Source organism: Acomys minous, assembly GCF_964271855.1.
Source record: "Acomys minous genome assembly, chromosome: 14".
Lineage (NCBI taxonomy): Eukaryota > Metazoa > Chordata > Mammalia > Rodentia > Muridae > Acomys > Acomys minous.
This window is the reverse complement of record NC_140496.1, coordinates 139,656-160,788: the sequence shown is the minus strand read 5'-3', so window position 1 is coordinate 160,788 and position 21,133 is coordinate 139,656. Positions and strand designations below refer to the sequence as shown.

General features: G+C 37.6%; 1 protein-coding gene across 5 annotated transcripts in view; it reads right to left on the bottom strand.

Annotated features, from left to right (window-relative positions):
* Window positions 1–21,133, bottom strand: part of CCDC7 (coiled-coil domain containing 7) — a 171,496-nt gene that overhangs the window by 37,442 nt on the left and 112,921 nt on the right. For all 5 annotated transcript variants that reach the window (XR_014774283.1, XM_084756142.1, XM_084756143.1 and 2 more), the window contains 3 exons: window positions 20,535–20,606; window positions 10,197–10,304; window positions 5,407–5,490 (listed from right to left, as the gene is read on the bottom strand). Coding sequence is in view for 4 of the 5 variants with exons in the window: in XM_084756142.1 (XP_084612268.1) it covers window positions 5,407–5,490; window positions 10,197–10,304; window positions 20,535–20,606 (264 nt within the window). In the remaining variant the exon portion in view is untranslated. The remainder of the gene's footprint in view (window positions 1–5,406; window positions 5,491–10,196; window positions 10,305–20,534; window positions 20,607–21,133) is intronic.

Genomic DNA, 21,133 nt, shown 5'->3' with positions numbered 1-21,133 from the left:
GGATACAGGTAGTTATAAGGTCAGGAGAACCGTTAGTATTGTCCTAAGAGGCCCCTAACCTCTGCTTGTTCCTTCTAGCGCTTGAGGACACAGCAAGAGATATATTTCTGAAGAAATTCCATGAGAAATATGTCTCTGTTGTGTATAGACCATCCAGCCTAAGACACTAAGTCTTCGTATATCTTCCAAATTTTAAAATATTTCACTGGAAAAAAACCTGCATGTCTGAAAATTCTAATTTATCTTACATGTTAATATATTTTCTTTACCTTGATTGTTCATGAGTGACTTCCTAAGGAACTTACCTGGACTAATATTGTCTTTGTTTGGAGATGGACTCATATCTAAAACAAATGTGTTAAATGATACTATGATATTATATATACAAGCTCTATGTGTTGATCTTTATTTGTAATGCTCTCTCTATGTATTATGTGGAGTGTACACTTGTCTGTTACTTCACCTTCTATAAAGTATCTTGTCATGTCATCATCTGTCTTGGCTTTAGCTTTGCACCCTACAATGGCATCTTTGGTAGTTTTAGCCTCTATCAAAACCCTGTTTAACTTTGACATGACTGTTCATTCTGATATTTTGTCAGTAACATATTCCCAAATGTTTCCTTTTCTTCTAATTTGAAATTATTTATTACACTCAAATCCTGACAGTTATAAATTGATGAGAAATATAATCCTAACAAAGGTGAATGTGAAATATCCCCACAGGTTCATGTGCTTGAACACACTGTTGGTGGTGTTTGCCAAGGCTGTGGAATCTTTAGGAAGGGGAGGTTCACATGGGCAAAGGAGTCCCTGAGGGTGGCCTTGAGGTTGACTGTCCCAGACTTGTTTTCCAGGGTAAATACTTTCAGTTTTCAATCCTAGCTCTCCCTCAGTTGTAAGTGTTTAGGTGAAGAGGCTTTACTCTATTAATAACACATGAGAATACAACACACATATGCAAAGCTAAAGAGACCATGCCTTGCCACTAAACCTCCATTACAGCACGTGTGCATATGTTGGGATGGGAAAATTGTATTTCAAACTTGAGACTCTGCAGGGAGTTTGGTGTAGAAGATTCACCTTCTCCCCATGTCCTTACAAGGAGGCAGGCATGACAAGTCTCTGAAGACACTAATCAGAATCAACTCTGAAAAACTCTTCACAGATGCAGCCTTTATAGGCGCAAGGACAAGTGTGAGTAACACCATTCAGGACCAGTGATCTGTAACGGAGAGAGCTCAATGGAAGAAATCCACTGTAGGGCTGCAACATCTACTTTCACTAACTTAACCTTGTAAAAGTAACCAGCAGGGAAGGGTCTCTGTGTTGTAGTTCCTTTCTCAGCACACTCACCAGAGAGATTTATTTATCAAGTTCAACACAATGCATTAATCTAAGCCAGAAATGGAAAATGTATGAAATGGCATCAGGAGTATTTCCCCCAGACACTCCAAGATTGATGTGGCACTAATTTGAATGGGCTATTTTCTAATTAGCTCAGTTTTAAGATTCATGTTATTTATATTATGCCTACTTATAATACATACTAGAATTTCTTTATAAGAGATAAATAACAAAAATGTTGCTTATGCAATGACAAAGTTACTGTTATTAGAGATTAATAAATAAATCATAAATATATGACTTGAAAAATTACTATTCTTAGCATGTTTACCCTTCATTTTTCCAAGTAGTTTCATGTCTTCAGAAAACTGTAGATTATTATCCAAAAACACAAAGCACATTTAAGAATATTGTATAAAGGAAAAATTAATGTACAAGTTTTGTTTTTTCCTTTGACATTCCCAACTCTGTTGACAACCATGTTTCATGGACATTATAGTGATGGTTAATTTTTAATGTCAAACTAAAATGGATTTAGAATCACATAGGAGATACTAACTCCTGAGTGTGTCTGTGAGCATATTTCCAGAGAGGAGTGAGTGAAGAAAAGGTGGACAGCAGCAGCCTATGTATGAAAACAGGACTCTTCTGTGTTCTGCCCCTCTCAAGAGTTCTGCACTATTACTAAACAAAATACAACTTCATATTACAGATACTGCTCTAATGTCATAATTATTTGTTTATGCCATGCTATGCCTATGAAAAAAGTTGAAAGAAGACAGGAGAAACTATATATTTACAATATTCATTACATTAACTCTTTTGCTTAAATTACCTGGTTCTTTGTTTCTGTGAATCTGAGTTAACAACTGGCTCTGTTTTCTTACATGAATACACAGTCTCACTTATTTCTTTTATGATACAAATAATCAGCTTAGTTATTTTTTTACACTGCCTATATCTTCTATATAATTTTTTTAAACTCTGTCCCTCTCCCTAGTAATATTATAGTTGGAGTCGTCGTCATCATCGTCATCATCATCATCAACCTTACAACTACCATCATGCTTTAGTGCAGGCTATCACCATCATTAGCCTTCATCACTTATCAGATAGCTTCTAGTGTGTTCTTACCACAAATCTTTTCCAAGAGAGGATTTCTCTTTGTTCCCTTGGCTGTCCTGGACTTGATTTGTAGACCTGTAACTCACAGCTGTCTACCTGCCTCGGCCTCCCTAAGTGCTGGGACTGGAGGTGTGAGCTTGACTCTCACTAGCCTTTCTATATGCTCCCATGTCCCCAGTGTCTTCTCTATCTCACGATTTCCCCCCACTAGATTCCACACATGAGAAAAAACACACAGTCCTGGATTTAGGAGTCATAGAAGTTTCCTAGTAGGAGAGTATTTTAGCTCTTGTTTGATTATGTAACTATGCATCAAGTGACAACAATAAAGCAAGAGAAAATGCCCTCTCAGAGAAATGAAGATTATTGGATCCTGTAATCATTAAGAGTGATATTAATATCCAATAACATAATTATTAGCTATATTCTCCTTGCTATCCCAAATGGAAGCTAGCATTTCCTATTGGAAAAATGAAAAGCAACTTTCCTAACTTGCCAGAAATAGAAATTAATTTTTTATGCAGAGTCTTAGGGTCCAGGCTGACCGAGAACATGTTAGGTAGGTTAGACTGGATTTGAACTTCTGATCTTTCTACCTCAGCTTTATAAGTACCAACACACTGAACTTAGAAAATGATTGCAATGTATTTAAAATATTTCCATAACGTATAGTCTAAAGTCACTATGAAAAAGAACTTCTATGGATCGTTTTTTTTAAATAGAAAAGCTCCAGATGTATAAATATGTAGCTTACTTTTTATTCACAAACACTAAAATTCAAGTAAAGACCAGAAGGAATTTATGAAAAGTTCTTATGTAACAATAAACTAAGTTCTGTTGTCATTAGTTACCATTATTTAGTTAAACTCTATAAGATATAAGTATGACAGAAGTATATATTTTTTTAATCTTTATTAGAAGTATATTTTTTAAAGTGCTCTTGATGTGGTGACATCTGCCTTGTATTATTACACCTCTTCTAAAGACATCAGTCGACTGCCCTGTATCAGTCTCTACAAATGATGATCTAAATAATACATAAGTATATTCATGTGCTCAGTACTATGTTGGTTAGCATTTTCCAACAGAATAGGATAGAAATGTGAGTGCATCTGAGAAGAAATTCTTGATCAAAAAAACCCCGCTGTATCGGGAGTTACACATTTAGTGATTTGCTTCCACAGCACATTGATAACAATATTGATGCATAGGGCCATGCCTTACAATTTCTTAACTGCTACTTTTTCCAGGCAGCAGAAAGTTATTGCAGATTTCCATAATCATACATAGCTTTGACAGTAATATGAGCTTTAAGCATATGTTAAAATCAATGAACGCTGCAGGGATCTATTTGGTGAGGTGGAACTGTAGCATTTCCCCCCAGTGCCAAGTTGCTGACCATAACCCACACACATAGCAGTCACTCTTCAACTCACATAAGTGAGCTTCCGTGGTCTTCTCACATTATATAACTCTAAATACAGTAAGTACTATTGGTGGAAATTAATAACAGGCAGTGTCAAGGAATGGAAGCCTCTCATACATCATCTCAATAGGTTGCTTTAGTACCTCAGTGAGAGAAAAAGATAATTTAACAAGTATTGGAATTAGGATTGTGTCTTTTTGTATTTAAGTTTTACTGATTTGTACTTTTCCTTGAGAAATGAATATCTAGGAGCAGTACCAAAAAAAAAACCCCTAAAATGAAATATGTCCAAAGAATTTCTATTTGAATGAGTTAGTTAACACATTAACTGTGTGGTCTATCATGCCTAATTGGTTTTTGTTTTGCTGTTGTTTTTTGTTTGTTTGTTGTTGTTTTTTGTATGAAAGCTGGTTGCAGCGGGACACATATGGGAAGCTGAAAATGTTTCCTGACTCTGACACAGAGTGGAGGTCTTGCTCTGAAGAACTCAGCTGCACCTTAGACATATTTATTAGTGTACATTCACTGTAAGAAGTGAAGGGATTCATAGTTGGCACATGCACTTAGATGACATTCACCTTCCAGCTTTCCCTTCTATTCCCTTTCCCTTGTTCTCTTCCTCTTTCCAGGGTAGAGAGGGGACTGTTAGCTAGTGAAAGAACTGCTGAGTACCACTTTTTATTACACCTGTGAGCCAGTGTTGCCCCTCACAGATTAAGATCTCACCTTACTACCCAAAGTGGACATAGAACGTAATAAGAACAACACTATACACACTTGCCTTAGTAATATTCTATGCTCCCTAAAACTGTGATGGATTTTGATGGAACATATCCTAAGTGGATGAATTCTAAATGTAATGCTATCTGGCTAACTTTAAATTTTCAATAAATACTTGGTCTACACAATAATATGACAGTGTGCATGCAGAGATTTGTCCATGTCAAATAATATATGCATTTCCATTAAAAGTGCACATTAATCAAAAAAAATGATGAAAAGTATTGGGCTTAAAAAGTTTTCTTACCCCTACCCAGATCTAGCCAATGGAGACGACATTCTTCACAGTTTAGTGGAGAGTGGGGACTGACTTTCACAAGAACTCTGATGCCCCATATTTGACCACGTCCCCTTTGATGAGGAGGTCTGGTGGCACTCAGAGGAAGGATAGCAGCCTACCAAGAAGAGACTTGATACCCTATGATCATATACAGGGGGAGGAGGTCCTCCTCAATCACAGACATAGGGGAGGGGAACAAGGGGAAAATGGGAGGTAGGGAGGAATGGGAAGATAAAAGGGATGGGATAACAATTGAGATGTAATATGAAAAAAATGAAAAAAAAATGAAAAAAATGAAAAAAAATGAAAAAAAAATGAAAAAAGAAAAAAAAGAAAAAAAAGAAAAAAATGAAAAAAAAATGAAAAAAATGAAAAAAAAAGAAAAAAAAAGAAAAAAAAGAGATGTAATATGAATAAATTAATAAAATATTTAAAAAAGGTTTTCTTACCAAGTCCACGCTTTGAGTATGTTTTTATTTCATCTCTTAATAATTGTTGTCCAAAGGGCTCTTTCAAGTTTTTTGGGTCATTCTCTGTAGGAACAATGGATTTCAAAGACATTTGATAAGGCAATTATAAGATAGATATAAGGTGTGTGTGTGTGTGTGTGTGTGTGTGTGTGTGTGTGTGTGTGTGGTACTAACTGAATTAGACTTTGTTATTGATGACCTCTAGGCTGTCACATCACTGAACACTAGAGCAGATTTGTGAGTGAGCATATAAACATCCATGCACAGAAGCTCAAGATCTTTGTTCCAAAACCACACATCTAAGTAATAACGTAATTCTTATGCAAACTGGTGTCTTTAACTAGTATTTGCCATAGCTTTTGTAAAAGTTGCTATTGGGCTTACCAAAAGGAGATCTGTAAATGAAATGTGGCCATCTAGGGATCTAGATTGGTGACAACTAAATTCACAAGTTAGTGTTAAGCCTATAGGCAACTTCAGAAGGCAATTCAGATTTGTGCTTCTACAGATACAGGAAGCAGGATTAATGTTCATATACGGCTCTGTTCCCTTTCCATCTCATGCTATTGTTTTACAGATTGCACACATAAATAGCTTCATGTAAGCTACTGCCTGTTAAAGAAAATGACTCAAGAAAGTATACACAACATTCGTGCTCTATAAAGGCCTTTGCTTTTGGCATTTCTGCATCCAAGTATTCGTTCCTGTGTGAGTTGCCTTCTCGGTTGTCATTTTCTTACTTCCTGGGCATTCCCACCTGCTCCCATTGTCTGTGAGTTATGTGCCTTAGTTATAAGCCCAACAACGTGCTGTATACATGTGTTATACACAGCTGCCTTTTCAAGAAATTAAGGCAAGATGAGAGATGACATATTCATTTGCATACATTTTTGTAATTAAAAAATTACTCATTCACTCTCCTTTTGTGTGTGTGAGTTTCAGATAACTGAGCTGCTGGCATGACTTTATCTGTATGTTGAAGTGTTTCTGGAAGTTTCTTCGATATTTTTCAGATAAGCCAATCGTTACTAATGAGTTCTCTTGCTATTTATTTGAGTATTTTTGTTTAAAAAATTATTAGCACATATTTATTCTTTTTAACTTTCAAACTTTTATTGATTTTTTTTGTGGGCTTCACAATCCTACTCATCTCACCCACCCTCTGCCTTGCAATGTCCCCCAAAATGAAAAACAAATGTAAACAAAACAAAACATAAAAAACTGCATTGTGGAAGCTGTAGTGTGTCACAGTGTGTCCTACAGCATTATCCTTTTGTCCACGCACCTTTACCCACAAATACCATGAATTTATTGTGATGGGTTTTATTGTGATGTTTTCATTTAAGTACATGATATAATTTGAGCATTTTCATCTCTACTGCCACCCAGCATTGCCTTTCCTGCTAGTCTGTTTCTTTTTCCTACTATTCTGTATATTTTCATTTCACATGCATGAGCGTATATACATACACACCCTTGAAATTGCAAATATGAAAGAAAACATGCAATATTTATCTTTCTGAGTTTGGATTATTTTGTTAACTATGACGGTTCATTGCCATGAAAATTGCAGAATCTCAGTGTTCTTTAAGGATGAATACAATTCCATTGTGTAAATGTACCATATTTTCTTTATCTGTTGATACAGTATCTTGGGTTCTGGGAATATTACTTTAATAAAAAGGGATATACAGCTACTTCTGTGGTACTCTGATATAGAATCCTTCAAATTTATAATAACTGTGCTATAACTGGGTTATATTGTGGTTGGAGTTTTAGCTTTATGAGAACCTGCCTGTTTACATCATCTTTCCTAGCCAGCATCTCTGCTATTTGTGAACTATACATCTCACTTCTCCTTTTAATGGCTGGCTTACGCTTTGGAAATTTTTCTTTTAGTCATTTATATATATTAGATATTCATCCAGTCATATGTTCATCTCAGGGCTAGGTTAGGTTCTCCTGTTTTGCAGATTGTCTCTTCGTTCTGCCAAGTGTTTTCTTTGCTGTGCAGAAGCCTTTCTTTCATGAGATCACGTCAGTCAGCTGTTATTGCCTGAGCTGCCAATACCCTTTTCACGGAGCCTCTGTCTATGCCTCTGTCTTAAAGACTTCCTTGACTTTCTCCAGCAGGTTTTGTTTTGTTTTTTGTTTCTTTCTTCATGTCTGTCTTCTTTGACTCAGAGTCCTTTCTGAGTGTGTGTGGGTGTAGGAGTCACTCAAGGACACCTCACCATCTCACTGATCTCACCTCCCGTCGAAGCTGAAGACACAGGTAGACCTCAAGTCATTTTGCATCCCAGGCCCAGCAGAGCAGGGAGAGCGAACCATGGAGAAGGCAATTGTCCACGGAGGTGAGGCTGCCCCAGATAGAGCCAGTTTGAACCCCTCACATGAGAACAGCAACCACAGCCTGTTCAGGTCACTTGCAGAATCAGAATTAAGGTCACACCTTGATCAGTGCTGTTTTATTATGTCTTTCTGCCCCAATTCTTTGTCTATTTGAACTAAAGGCAAACTTGTTGTTTGCTTGTCCCTTCCCCAATGTGTTGTTTAGATATCCTTTCCATCTCTTTTTTCCCCACTACTACTTAACTCTTTAATTATCCTAGCCTGTTGGGGCTGCTGCTTACAAAGACACCTCATGTAGTTTTTTTTTTAATTTAAATTTATTTATTTATTTATTCACTTTACATCCTCATCTTAGCCCTTTCTCCTCACTGTCACACCCTCCCTCTCACTCCTCCCACTCCCCTATTCCTTAGAAAAGGGGACCCTCCTGCCCACCCCCCCCTATCAACTCACATAGTATTTTATTTCTATCCTTTGAACGTTTCCCCCTTTGGTCAGAGTGATCTGTTTTGACCCTATGACCTTCTACATACACTTAAGAGTTAATGTATTCATTTTAAAGAAAAATATGGCTATAAACTTAGTTTTAATTGCATTGAATTTTAAGAAATTCTAAGAAAATGAGTTTAAACACTCAGTTTCCCAGTTTATAAGCCTGGTGTGTGTTTCTACTTCTTTAAGCTTTTTAAAACTACTTTTAATGATTTTTAGTTTTCTGTATAACTGTTATTCATATATGGGGACAATTATAATATGCTATTTTTAGAGTTAATTCTTGCTATATTTTGTTAAGTCTTTTTCTAATCTTAAATAAGATGTTTTAAAAAGAGTTTTGGAGCCTGGCATAGTGGCACATGCCTGTAATCCCAGGGTTTTATTCTATAGTCCATGCTAGCCTAGAACTCACTATTTTGCCCAGGCTGGCCTCAATTCATGGCAATCCTCCTGCCTTTGCCTCTTGTGTACTGGGATTATAAGTCTGAGCCACTGTGCTTGGCTCTCTTGCTCTCTTTTAGTTTCTCCTATATTTAATTTTAAAGATTATTTTTCTCATTTCCTTAATCTATCAATTATAACCTTTACATACTCTTAAGAGGGTATCCTAGAGTTAAAAATATTTCCATAGCTATTGCAAGTCTCATTTCACATAACACTATTCTACTTTTATATATGGTGTAGGTACCTTGTAAAAAAAAGCTTGCCCATGGGCTGGAGAAATGGCTAAGTGGTTGAGAGTAGTGACTGCAACTCCTAGCAGCCACACAGAAGTTCATATCCATCTGTAACTACAGTTCCAGGACACTGTACATCCTCTTCTGCCCTCTGAATCCCTTATTTCAAAAGATCTATATATTCATAGATTTATACTTCTGCTATATTTGATCTAAATTCTACCTAAACTTTTTCATTAATTCAATTCTTCAGTTCCAAGATGTCTGTTTAATTCTGCTTTGTGACTATCTGTCTCTGTTGCTTTTTCTCAGAATACAAATTGTTTTCCCGAGTTCATTTAATTGTTTGCCGGTAAGTGTTCAAATTTCCTTATTATTTTGAATTGTTTTTCATTCATTTACTAATTTCCATTGCTTTGGAGCCTTTTAAACATAAGGCATTGAAAACTGGCATTACAAATCAAAATTACAACATGCTGGAGACATTTATTTCTTCACATGGTTCAGTTTCTTCCTGTCAGCCTTTTGCTACAATTGAAGATCTTCCTTTAGCACTTATTAAAGAGTATGTCTATTGATAATGCATTGGCTTCTGTAAACTTTCTTCCTCAGCAGTGGCTTTTCCTTAGTTTCCTAAGTGGATATTATCTTGGCTACTGTAAGCCTTTGGCTGTTTTATACAACTTCAGTATAGTTGGTTCTGATAGATTTTTTTTTGTCTGGGAAAGACAAAAAACGTTAGCCTACCATTTTGCTGAATTTTGATGGTTGCCTTCAGAATTGTGATTTGAAGGCTTCAGTTATCTGCACATACCCTAAATTCTTACATATCATGACAATCTTTTCTACTTCAAGTTTCCCATCTGAGCTACAGGCACATTGTAAGATCATCATATTGCCTGTGTTCATTCCTGGTTTTGTTATATATAACTTGATAACTATGTTCAGAAAGAATGAGACATGTAGCATCTAATTTATGTCGCAAAAGCATGCAATGTACAGAAAAATCTACCTACTATTTCCTAAGCATGTAAATATACTATGCATTACATAATTGTTTGTTTGATAAAACAAAAGATACATAATCTAAAAATTACATATTAATATGTGGGCTTATTAGAGCCACTTTATTATTAAGTTGAGAAAGGACATTTATTGCTTAATTTGTCTACTTTTTGAAACTAAGATTTCATAAATTTACCCATTGGACTGTTCTTCAATATTCAGTCATAAACGTGTACTTACCAACCACTCTGTCCATGCCCAAATGAAGTATGACGTCACTAACAATTGGGTTCAGTGATTTTTGAAATTCTGGCATCTCCTGAACTTCCATTACTGATTTATTCTGAGCTGTAATAATAATAGGCTTCCATTATTGCAAATGAACACTTTGAGGTTAAGTTGTATTATATAATGAGATTAAAGATAGTACACATTACAATAATTTAACTTTATTTACTTTGCAACTTAACACCAATTGAAGTTAAATGTGTCAGTATTTATCTTAATATTTATTTTTATTAATGTGCATATAAGTGTTTCTGCCTATGTGTACATCTGAAACATGTGTATGTCATGTGACTACAGGTGCCCACAGAGGTGAGAAGGATTTTTGGAGCCCCTTTAACTGGAGTTAAAGGCTGCTGTGAACAACAGCGCTGGGAACTGAGCTTAGGTCCTCTGGAAAATCAATAGTGCTTATAAGCACTGAGTTATCTTTCCAGCCCCAATTCATCAATTTTTAAAACCTTATAAAATACACACTGTATGACAATTATCATGCTAGCACCTTCAACTATTACCACTGTTTAGTGTGTGTAGTATATACATGTGCACATGCTCATCTGAATGTGTGTGTGTGTGTGTGTGTGTGTGTATAGAAAGTTACACACATGTATATCACAGCATGAATGTATAGGTTAAGACAAATCTGGTGAGACAGTGTTATCCTCCCACCATGTGGGTCCTGGGGATTAAACTCAAGTAATCAGGTTTGGCAGCAGGTACCTTTACCCTCTGAGCCATCTTGCTGGACTCCATGGCCAAATTTGTATGTAGGAATCTGAACTCAGGTCCTCATATTTGTGCAGTAAGTATCTTACTCCCTGGGATATCTTCTCAGTCCCAAATATTATCTCATTAATCTACACAACACCTAAATAGCATTTAAGCTCCCTACCAGACAAGAGAGTAGGTCTTAGAAAGATTATGACTATTATAAAAAGATTCTAGAGATGGTCATATTGAGTGAGTTAACCCAGAAGCAGAAGGACTCATATGCTATATACTCACTTATAACTGGGCACTTGCCCCAAAGGCATGTCCCAAGAAGTCTTCACTTACCAGGACATTGGGATAGATGTGAGGACATCCTACTAAGACTCTAGGTAAGAGAAATATAGGAAATGGGGAAATAGAAGGACCCAGAGGGTCCTAGAAACCTACAAGAAGAACATCATGGTGGGTGGATTGGGGCCCAGGGAGGTCTGCTCAAACTATTGCACTAACCAAGGACAATACAATAGTAAACATCCAACCCCTACTCTGATCTACCCAATGGACAAGACATTCTCCACAGTTGTGTGGAGAGCAGGGACTGACTCTGACATGAACTCTGGTGCCCCATATTTGACCACCTCCCCTGGGTGGGGAGGCCTGGTGGCACTCAAAAAAAGAACAAGCAGGCTACCAAGATGAGACTTGATAGCCTATGACCCTATAGTGGGGGAGGAGGTCCCCCTCAGTCATAGACCTAGGGGAGGAGAATAGGGTGAAAGCAGGAGAGAGGGAGGAATGGGAGGATACAAGTGATGGCATAACAATTTAGTTGTAATCTGAATAAATTAATAAAATTAAAAATAAAATAAAATGAAGATATTAATAGTCATGGAATGTAGAAATTTGGAATGGACTTGTTCCTTTATATTCTATAATCTATTTTCCAGGTCACAGCTCAAATATGTAGTGGGACTGAGCGTGTAATATGTATGACCAGGGTTTGGTAGTAACATGAAGAGGGGAAGGGATGTGTGGAACAGCTGCTTCATGCAATACTGCACTCTCATTAATTGATGAAAACACAGGACTAGGGTTCTAAAGTCTTTTATACTTTAAAGAGTAGATGTCTAGCTGTAAATTCTAAGTACTGTATAAAGCGGCCATAGTGTTACATGTTTGTTTCAAGCACTAGGCAAAGAGAAACTTCAGGATCATAAGTTTAAGCTTATTCTTTGCTACATAGTACATTTGGGGCTAGCATGAGCCACAGGGGACCCTGTCTCAACACCCAACAAAAGCAAGACAAAAACAAAAACAAAAAAACTCAAGACAAAACAAATTACTTAGCACTTATCTTTGGTAAAATATTGATTTAATAAATGAGTGGGATTTTAGAACCAGCCATTGGTCTATGCATTTTGGAGGCACCACATTTACCAAGCAGCATAGGATGGAATCAAGTAAAAGTAACCATCTACAAGATAGAATTGGGCAAAAGCAATCAAGGGGTCCTAGCCTGGTGTCATCCACTTTGTAGATGACTACTGTGGTCTAGCACTAGGTTTTTTCTTGGGGCAATTAGTTTTATATCAATTTAAACTGTCTTCTTCATGGTATTCCAGTGCAACTGACATCAAATAGTCACATTCCTATTGCGAACTCCATAGAAAATCACCTAATAAAGCTCTTTCCTTTCTCTTCAATAAGCTCACCAAAAGAGAGAAAAGAACAGTAGAAAAAGAAGGGAAGATCCAAAATACTAGTGCCAATCACACACTGGATCTGATCGGCAGGAATGAGTGGAGGGGCCAGGGCGGGAGCTACAAAGCACGAGAACTGGAGTGCGGAGGGATCTACACCGTGCGGGTCTGGCCTCAGCCCATCTAGCTGGTCCACAGAGGAGCCCCTGGTTCCCTGCGGGAGGGTGCCCAGTCCCCAGAGTCTGGAGACATACCTGCCTATGAGCAGCATCTGTGCTCTACATCTCAGACTGTGTGTCTTGGACTGAACTGTGTGCTGCAGACCACAAGCATCTGGATCTGCTATCCCAGGGGAGAAGCCAGGGTGTGGAGCATGAGTGGATCTGACCTTGGATCACCAGGCCAATCCATGGAAGGCCCCAGGGCCCAGGCAGGCACAAGCACGGTGGCCAAAGCCTAGCCACATGCATGACAATCTGTCTCAGGTGAAACTGTGCACAGCAGAGCACCAGTGTCTGGGACTCCTAGCCCAAGGGGGGAGACCCCATGGTGTGGAACATGGGTGGATCTGACCTCAGGTTACTTGGACAATCCAAGGAGAGTTTCTGAGTCTGAGCAGGCATAGGCACAGGCTCCAAAGTAGCTAGTCACATGCTAGGTGGGGAGCAGTACCCATACCCTGTATTTCAGATGGAACTGTAGGCCACAAGGCCACAGTGTCTGGTTCTTAGAGCCCAGAGGAGAGCCCACAGTGTAGAGCACAAGTGGATCTGACCTCAGGCTACTCAGCCAATCCACGGAAAGTTCCCAGATCTGAACACAGGTCACCCACCTGATCCACGAAAGGGTTCCCTGATCCCCACAGGTGAAGGGTCTCAATCTATAGCCACTCATCTATGAGTTGCTCCCAAAGGCCAGTGAAGGACATCAGAAACTACTACCCAGTGCCATAAATAGCAAGATGACTAAAGGCCAGTGTAAAAAACACAAACAGCAAAAGTCAAAATAATATGGCATCTCCAGAACCCAGTTATCCCAAAGCAATCAGTCCTGGAAACTCAAACACAACTGAAACAAGAAAATGACCTCAACTCCTTCATAATGAAGATGATAATGGAGGAAACGAATAAAATCCATAAACAAATACAGGAAGATAAAGCCAAACAGATTGAGGACCTTAAAGGGGCTATGACAGAGACCTATACAGAGGAAATGAAGTAATCATTGGAAGAAATTCAGGAAAATGCAAACAATCAGGTGAAGGAAATCAATAAAATGGTTCAACATCTGAAGATGACAATGGAAACAACGATAAAGGCACAAACTGGATAAATCCTGGAAAGAAAAGAGAGAACTTAGAGAAGAAAACAGGAATGGCAGAGGTAAGCATCACCAACAGAATACAAAAGATGGAGAAAAGAAACTCAGGAGTAGAAGATACAATGGAAGAATTTGATGCAACCATCAAAGAAAATGTTACATCTAAGAAATTCCTGATACAAAACGTACAAGAAATCAAGGTAATGCCTATCTTTGTTGCAGAGGTGAGTTTACTGAACGCAGCAGAATGTTGGATCTTGTTTCCTCATCCATTTGGTTAGTCTGTGACTTTTCACTGTGGATTTGAGCCCCTTTGATGTTGAGAAATATTAGTGACCAATGATTGTTGTATCTTTTTATTGTGGAGTTTGTGGTGATTGTGTGTGGATGTGCCTATTTTGGTTTTGCTGTTGTGAGATTATCTATATACTGTGTTTCTTGGGTGTAGCTGACCTCATTGTGTTAAGGTTTTCCTTCAAATATCTCCCTAAGCTGGGTTGATGCATAGATATTGTCTAAATTTGGTTTTGTCGGGGAATAGCTTGTCTTCCCTCATTTTGGCTACAGACAGAATTCTGCCTAACAAAATAACAAAAAGCCTACACACACATGGAAACTGAACAACTCTCTACTTAATGACAACTGGAACAGGTAAGAAATAAAGATAGTAATTAGGCACTTGCTAAAATTCAATGAAAATGAAGGTACAACATACTCAAGTTTATGGGACACATTGAAAGAAGTGCAAAGAGGAAAGTTCATAGCACTAAGTGCCTTCATGAAGAAATTGGAAACATTTCATATAGGCAACTTAATGACACATCTGGGAGCCCTAAGGAAAAAAGGAAGCAAAAACACCTTAAGAGGAGTAGACAGTTGGAAATAATAGAACTCAGGGCTGAATACAATAACTTAGAAACAAAGAGAACAAATTCAAAGAATAAACAAAACCCAAACACTATCCAAATGAACAAAATAAGAAATTGAAGAAATCCGAAGAATGATTAGGTCTTACTTCAAAAGCCTATACACCACAACATTTGAAAATCTTAAGGAAATGGATAATTTTCTTGATAGATTCCACTTACCAAAGTTGAGTCAAGATCAGGTAAACAAATTAAATAGTCCTATTTCTCCTACAAAATAGAAGCAATCTCAAAAGTTTCCCAACCCCCCCCCAAAAAAAATCTTATGGCTAGATGGTTTCAGCACAGAATTCTACTAGACCTTACTCTTCAAACTACACCACAAAATAGAAATGGAAGGAACATTTCCAAACTCATTCTATGAGGCCACAGTCACCTTGATACCTAAATGTCACAAAGTCTGAACAAAGAAAGAGGACTCCAAACCAATTTTTCTTATGAACATTGATGTAAAAATAATAAAATACTCACAAACCAAATCCAAGGATACATCAAAGACATCATTCACCCTGACCAAGCAGGCTTCATCTCACTTATGCAGAGATTACTCAATATATGGAAATCCACCAATGTAATCTGGCATATAAACAAACTGAGAGGAAAAAATCCACATGATCATCTTCTTAACTGCTGGAAAAGCATTTGACAAAATTTAACACCCATTCATGTTTAACATCTTGGAGAGATCAGGGATACAAAGCACATACCTAAACATAATAAAGGCTATATACAGCAAGTCAATAGCCAACATCAAGTTAAATGGAGAGAAACCCAAAGAAATACCACTAAAATCAGAGACTAAACAAGGCTGTCCACTCTCTCCATATCTCTTCAATACGTACTTGAAATTCTAACTAGAGCAATAAGACAACAAAAGGAGATCAAGGTGATCCACATCAGAAAGAAGGAAGTTAAAGTATCACAATTGACTGATGATATGATAGTGTACATAAATGACCCCCACAATTCTACCAGAGAACTCCTACAGCTGAGACACACCTTCAGCAATGTGGTTGTATACAAAATCAACTCCAAAAAAAAAAAATCAGTAGCTCTCTGTATACAAATGACAAATAGGCTGAGAAAGAAATTAGGGAAACTGCACCCTTCACAATAGCCACAAATAATATAAAGTATCTTGGTACAACTCTAACCACACAAGTGAAAGACTTCCATGAAAAAAAAAAAACTTCAAGTCTCTGAAGAAGGAAATTGATGAAGATATCAGAAGATGGAAAGATCACCCATGCTCATGGATTAGGAGAATCAACATAGTAAAAATGGCCATTTTACCAAAAGCAATTTACAGATTCAATGCAATCCCTATCAAAATACCTACACAATTCTTTACAGACCTTGAAAGATCAATTCTCAGCTTCACATGGAAAAAAAAAAACCAAATAGCTAAAAACAATCCTGTACAATAAAAGATCTCCCAGAGAAATCCCCATCTGTGATCTCAAGCTGTACCACAGAGCAACACTAATTAAAACTTCATGGTACTTGCATAGAAATAGGCTGGCTGACCAATGGAATCGAATCAAAGACCCAGAAATAAATCCACACACTTATGGATACTTGATTTTTGACAAAGAGCCAAAACCATAACAATGGATAAAAGATAGTATATTCAACAAATGGTGCTGGTCTAACTGGATGTCTACATGTAAAAAAAATGCAAGTAGAGTCATATTCATCACCCTGCACAAAACTAAAGTCCAAGTTGATTAAAGACCTTAACATCAAACCAGACACACTAAATCTGTTAGAAGAAAAAAGTGGGAAAGATCCTTGAACTCATTGGCACAGGAGACAACCTACTGACAAGAACACGAACACCTCAATCTCTAAGATCAACAATTACTAAATGGGACTCATGAAACAGAAAAGCTTGTGTAAGGCCAAGGACACTGTCAACAGAACAGAATATCAGCGTATAGAGTAGAAAAATATCTTCACCAACCCTACATTTGACAAAGGGCTAATATCCAATACCTATAAAGAATTCAAGAAATTAAACTCCACCAAATCAAATAACCCAATTAAGAAATGGGGCTCATAACTAAACAGAGAATTCTCAGCAGAGGACTATTGAATGGCTGAAAAACACTTAAAGAAATGTTCAACGTCCTTAATTATCAGGAAAATGCAAATCAAAACTACTCTGAGATTCCATCTTACACCTGTCAGAATGGCTAAGATAAAAAGAAAATTCAAGTGACAGCACACGCTGACAAGGATATGGAGAAAAGGGAACACTCCTCATTGCTGGTGGGAGTGCAAACTTGTACAACCACTTTGGAAATCAATGTGGTGTTTTCTGAGAAAATTGGAAATAGTGCTACTTCAGGACCCAGCTGTTCCATTCCTGGGCATATACCCTAAAGATGCTCCACCATACAACAAGGACATTTGCTCAACCATGTTTATAGCAGCCTTGTTGGTAATAGCCAGAATCTGGAAACAGCCTAGATGTCCCTCAACTGGAGAATGGTTAAGGAAACTGTGGTACATTTCCACAATGGAATACTATTCAGTTATTAAAAACAAGAACACCTTGAAAATTTCAGGCAAATGGATGGAACTAGAAATGATCATCCTGAGTGAGTTAACCCAGATCCAGAAAGACACCCATGGTATATATTCACTTATGAATGGATATTAGACCAATATAGATGTCCTGAGACTCTACCCAGCAGGGGATCAGGACAGATGCTGGGACAGATGCTGCTGTTCTCTGGGTGGAGCACTGAGAGTGGTACGGAACAGTGGGAGGATGGAAGGATCTAGAGGGTTCAGGAGCCCCACAAGGAGACCATCAAGGCTGCCAGGTCTGGACCCAGAGTGGGCTGCACAAACTGTTGCACCAACCCAGGACAATGCATGCAGTAAACCTAGACCCCCCTATTCAGATGTAGTCAATAGACAGCTCATTTTCCACAGTTTTGTGAAGAGCAGAGACTGCCTCTGACATGAACTCTGGTCCCCCAACTTGATCACTTCCCTTTGGTGGGGAGGCCTGGTAGGCACACAGAAGAAGGGGAAACAGACTATCTAGATGAGACCAGATATGCTGTGACCTTATGGTGGGGGAGGAGGTCCCCTTCTGTCAGAGGTCTAGGACAAGGGAATAGGGTGAAAGAGGGGGAAGGGGGAACTGGAAGATCAAGTGAGAGGAAAACAATTGCGATGTAATCCGAATAAACTATCACAAAAAAGAGAAAAGAATTATAAATGAAAATTTATAACCTCAATATAAAAGTCATATTTTGAGGGCTGAAGTACTGTTCTGTGATCTGGGGTAACACAGTAGAACCATTTATGTGTGCTTGATTCTGCAGAAGTGCACAGATATTTCTCCAAACTGCCATGATGAAAAGGCATGTCTAAGATACTTTGGTGATAATAACTACATTAGAGTTTTGTGAAAGGAAAGGGATGTAGACAGAGACCGAGTACACAGGAAAGATTTGGCCCTACTTCTAAGGGGGTTGTCTGTATGGTCACAAAATTCTTCACTGTGACTAATGTTATGCTTACATAATCAGGCATGTGGCAATATGATGAATGAAAAATAGTTCATATGAATGATGCGGTTGTAGAAGGGCCCATGGGAACCTGCCAAGGGTTAGCATGTGTCATTATATAGTTACTTTTCTTGGTGTATGACCTGACAGGAAGCAATATTTAAAAGGAGGCTCTATTTTAGACTACTGTTGGGCAAAATATTCCTTCATGGTGAGGGACATAATGAGTTAGCAGTGGGTAGTCAGATTGCATTTGGCTGTCAATCAGGAAGAGGCTGTGGGTTATAAAGCATATGCTCCCCATACAGATACAGAGTGACCGGCCAGCTGCCTCTGCACTATGTACGGCATTTCTGCCATACAGTGCCTTCAAACTGTGAGCTTTTCAAAATAATGCCTTCCTTTCTTCCTTCCTTCCTTCCTTCCTTCCTTCCTTCCTTCCTTCCTTAAATTGCTTTTATCAGCCATTTTGTTACAGCAAGAAAAAAGATAACGAGTTAGGAGGAGTCTCAGAAATGCTCTGGGTCATTCATTGTCTTCCTGAGCGGCATTTCAATTACTTCATCCAAATGGTCACATGTCACACCTTTGGTGCCCTCTTCTAAACACATGTTTATAAACCTGGTCCAGATGAAAGTTTTCCACAGATTAGTTTGCTTGCCTTTTGTTTTTAAATTCTGCCTTTAATTGATTTTTTTGTATATTTTATCATGAGCAGTCAAGAGAAACCACATGGAACCCTCAGCTTTTTTCTTAGTAATTTCTTTTGTATTCCTAAATGCCTCCTACCATGAACACTCGAACAGAGACGCTTTTTGGCCCAGTCCTTTGTCACTCACAGAAAGGATGGCCTTTCTTCCAGTTTCTAATGTCCCATTCTTCTTTTTGATCTGAGACTTTGTCAGAATGGCCTCTACTCTCCATATTCTACAATGTTCTAGTCTAGTCATGGACACTTGGATCATCTCCAAGAAGAGGAAGGGTTTTTATATGCTTTCTCAATGCCTCGACTAAGCTGAGCCTCACAGAAATAGGCCTGTCTTGTTTAGCATCTGCCACTATGGATACTTGATACAGTAGCACCTCACCCTGTGGGTGCTTCCTTCTGTATCTTCACATGGCACAAGAGCAAAAGTAACAAATTATCCCATACCACACCTTTATAAGAGAAGTAATCCCACTAACAAGGGTGGGACATTTCTGACTCAATCACTTCCTCCAAAGGCCCTATCTCTTAGGATCAGAGTGAGTGTTACTATCCAACTTATGAAGTTAAAAGGAGTGGTCATATATATTTAGAGCTTTCAAAATTGTACAATAACAAGAATAATTTGCCTAGATAACAGAAAATACAGTTTAGCAGCTAATGGTACCTGATAAAATGTAAATACAAACACAAGATAAATAAACTTTAAAAAGTGAAATAAATGTGGGATAGCTACAAATTTTTTAGAAAATTACTTATTAAAATGATAGTTTATAAAACACTATTTCAAAAAGCAAAGAGGTAACCCTTTAGCCAAGTGGAAATTAAAGAAGAACTTTATGTATGTTTGTGCTTATGTGCGTGAATGCATGTGCACACATGCCACGGTGTATTTGGAGGTCAGCAGGTGGCCCTGAGTGGTTGACCTCACCTGCCACTTGTCCTGAGACAGGACTAGGGTTAGGGCTGTGTACACTGTGCTAGCTGCCTTGCAACCTTCTGGGTTGTCTTCTCTCTCTACCTCCAATCCTGCTCAGCAGCTCTGGAACTACAGGCACTACTCCATCTGGCTTTATGTGGGCTCTAAGGTCTTCATGCTTTTATGGCAAGCACTTTACCTACTGAGAATTTTTCCAACCTAAAACAAAGCTTTGCAATATTAAGAATAATAATAAAAAATGAATATCAAGAACCGTATGAAGCAAAAGGGAGTGTTAGTAGTACTTTAGCATTCATTGGTGTCATCACATTTAAATGTCAGTAAGTTATGTTCTAAAATATCCATTCTACAAAAGACTCAATAATAAAGCTACAAATAAAGTTGAATCAGATTTAAAACTATGTTTTAAGTCATTAAACACTTTATGACTCTTATTGAAAATGTATTAAAATATGCCACATACCCTTTAGTCTCCGTCGATCCATGTCTTGTGATGCTAGGTATTCATTTGTAAAGATTCTATTCATATTTTTATCTACCCAAAACAAAAAGAAAAAACTTTTAATTAATTAAACATAGTACCATTGAGGCTTACTGATTATTGCCTAACCTTAAAATAAACATAATGTCTAAAAGGTAAGCACATTTTTATATATCATTCAGGTAAGAAAAAATGTTATCTCATTAAACGTCAGCAGTTAATTTCACAAACCCTGAGTTATTTTTAGCTAAAACTGTCCTAGACATTTATTCCTATAAGATAGTATTCATTTCTATTTCAACCAAACAGCTCATACCTTGATTTCTATAAGTAACTCTTGCTTTAATCGTGAATACTCAAGAATTTGAATAATATTTTTATTTGAATTACCTATTTTGATAAAGTTAGTAGCATAAGGAAGAAATATGTTGTATAAAGTAGTATAACATTTATGCTAATATCACTTATATGACTACATTGCTTGTCAGTAAATATTTATCACATAGAGTTCATATATGTATGAATGTGTGTACATCTGTGTAAGTGCGTGTGCATGTAAAGATATGGACTGTGTCTGCATG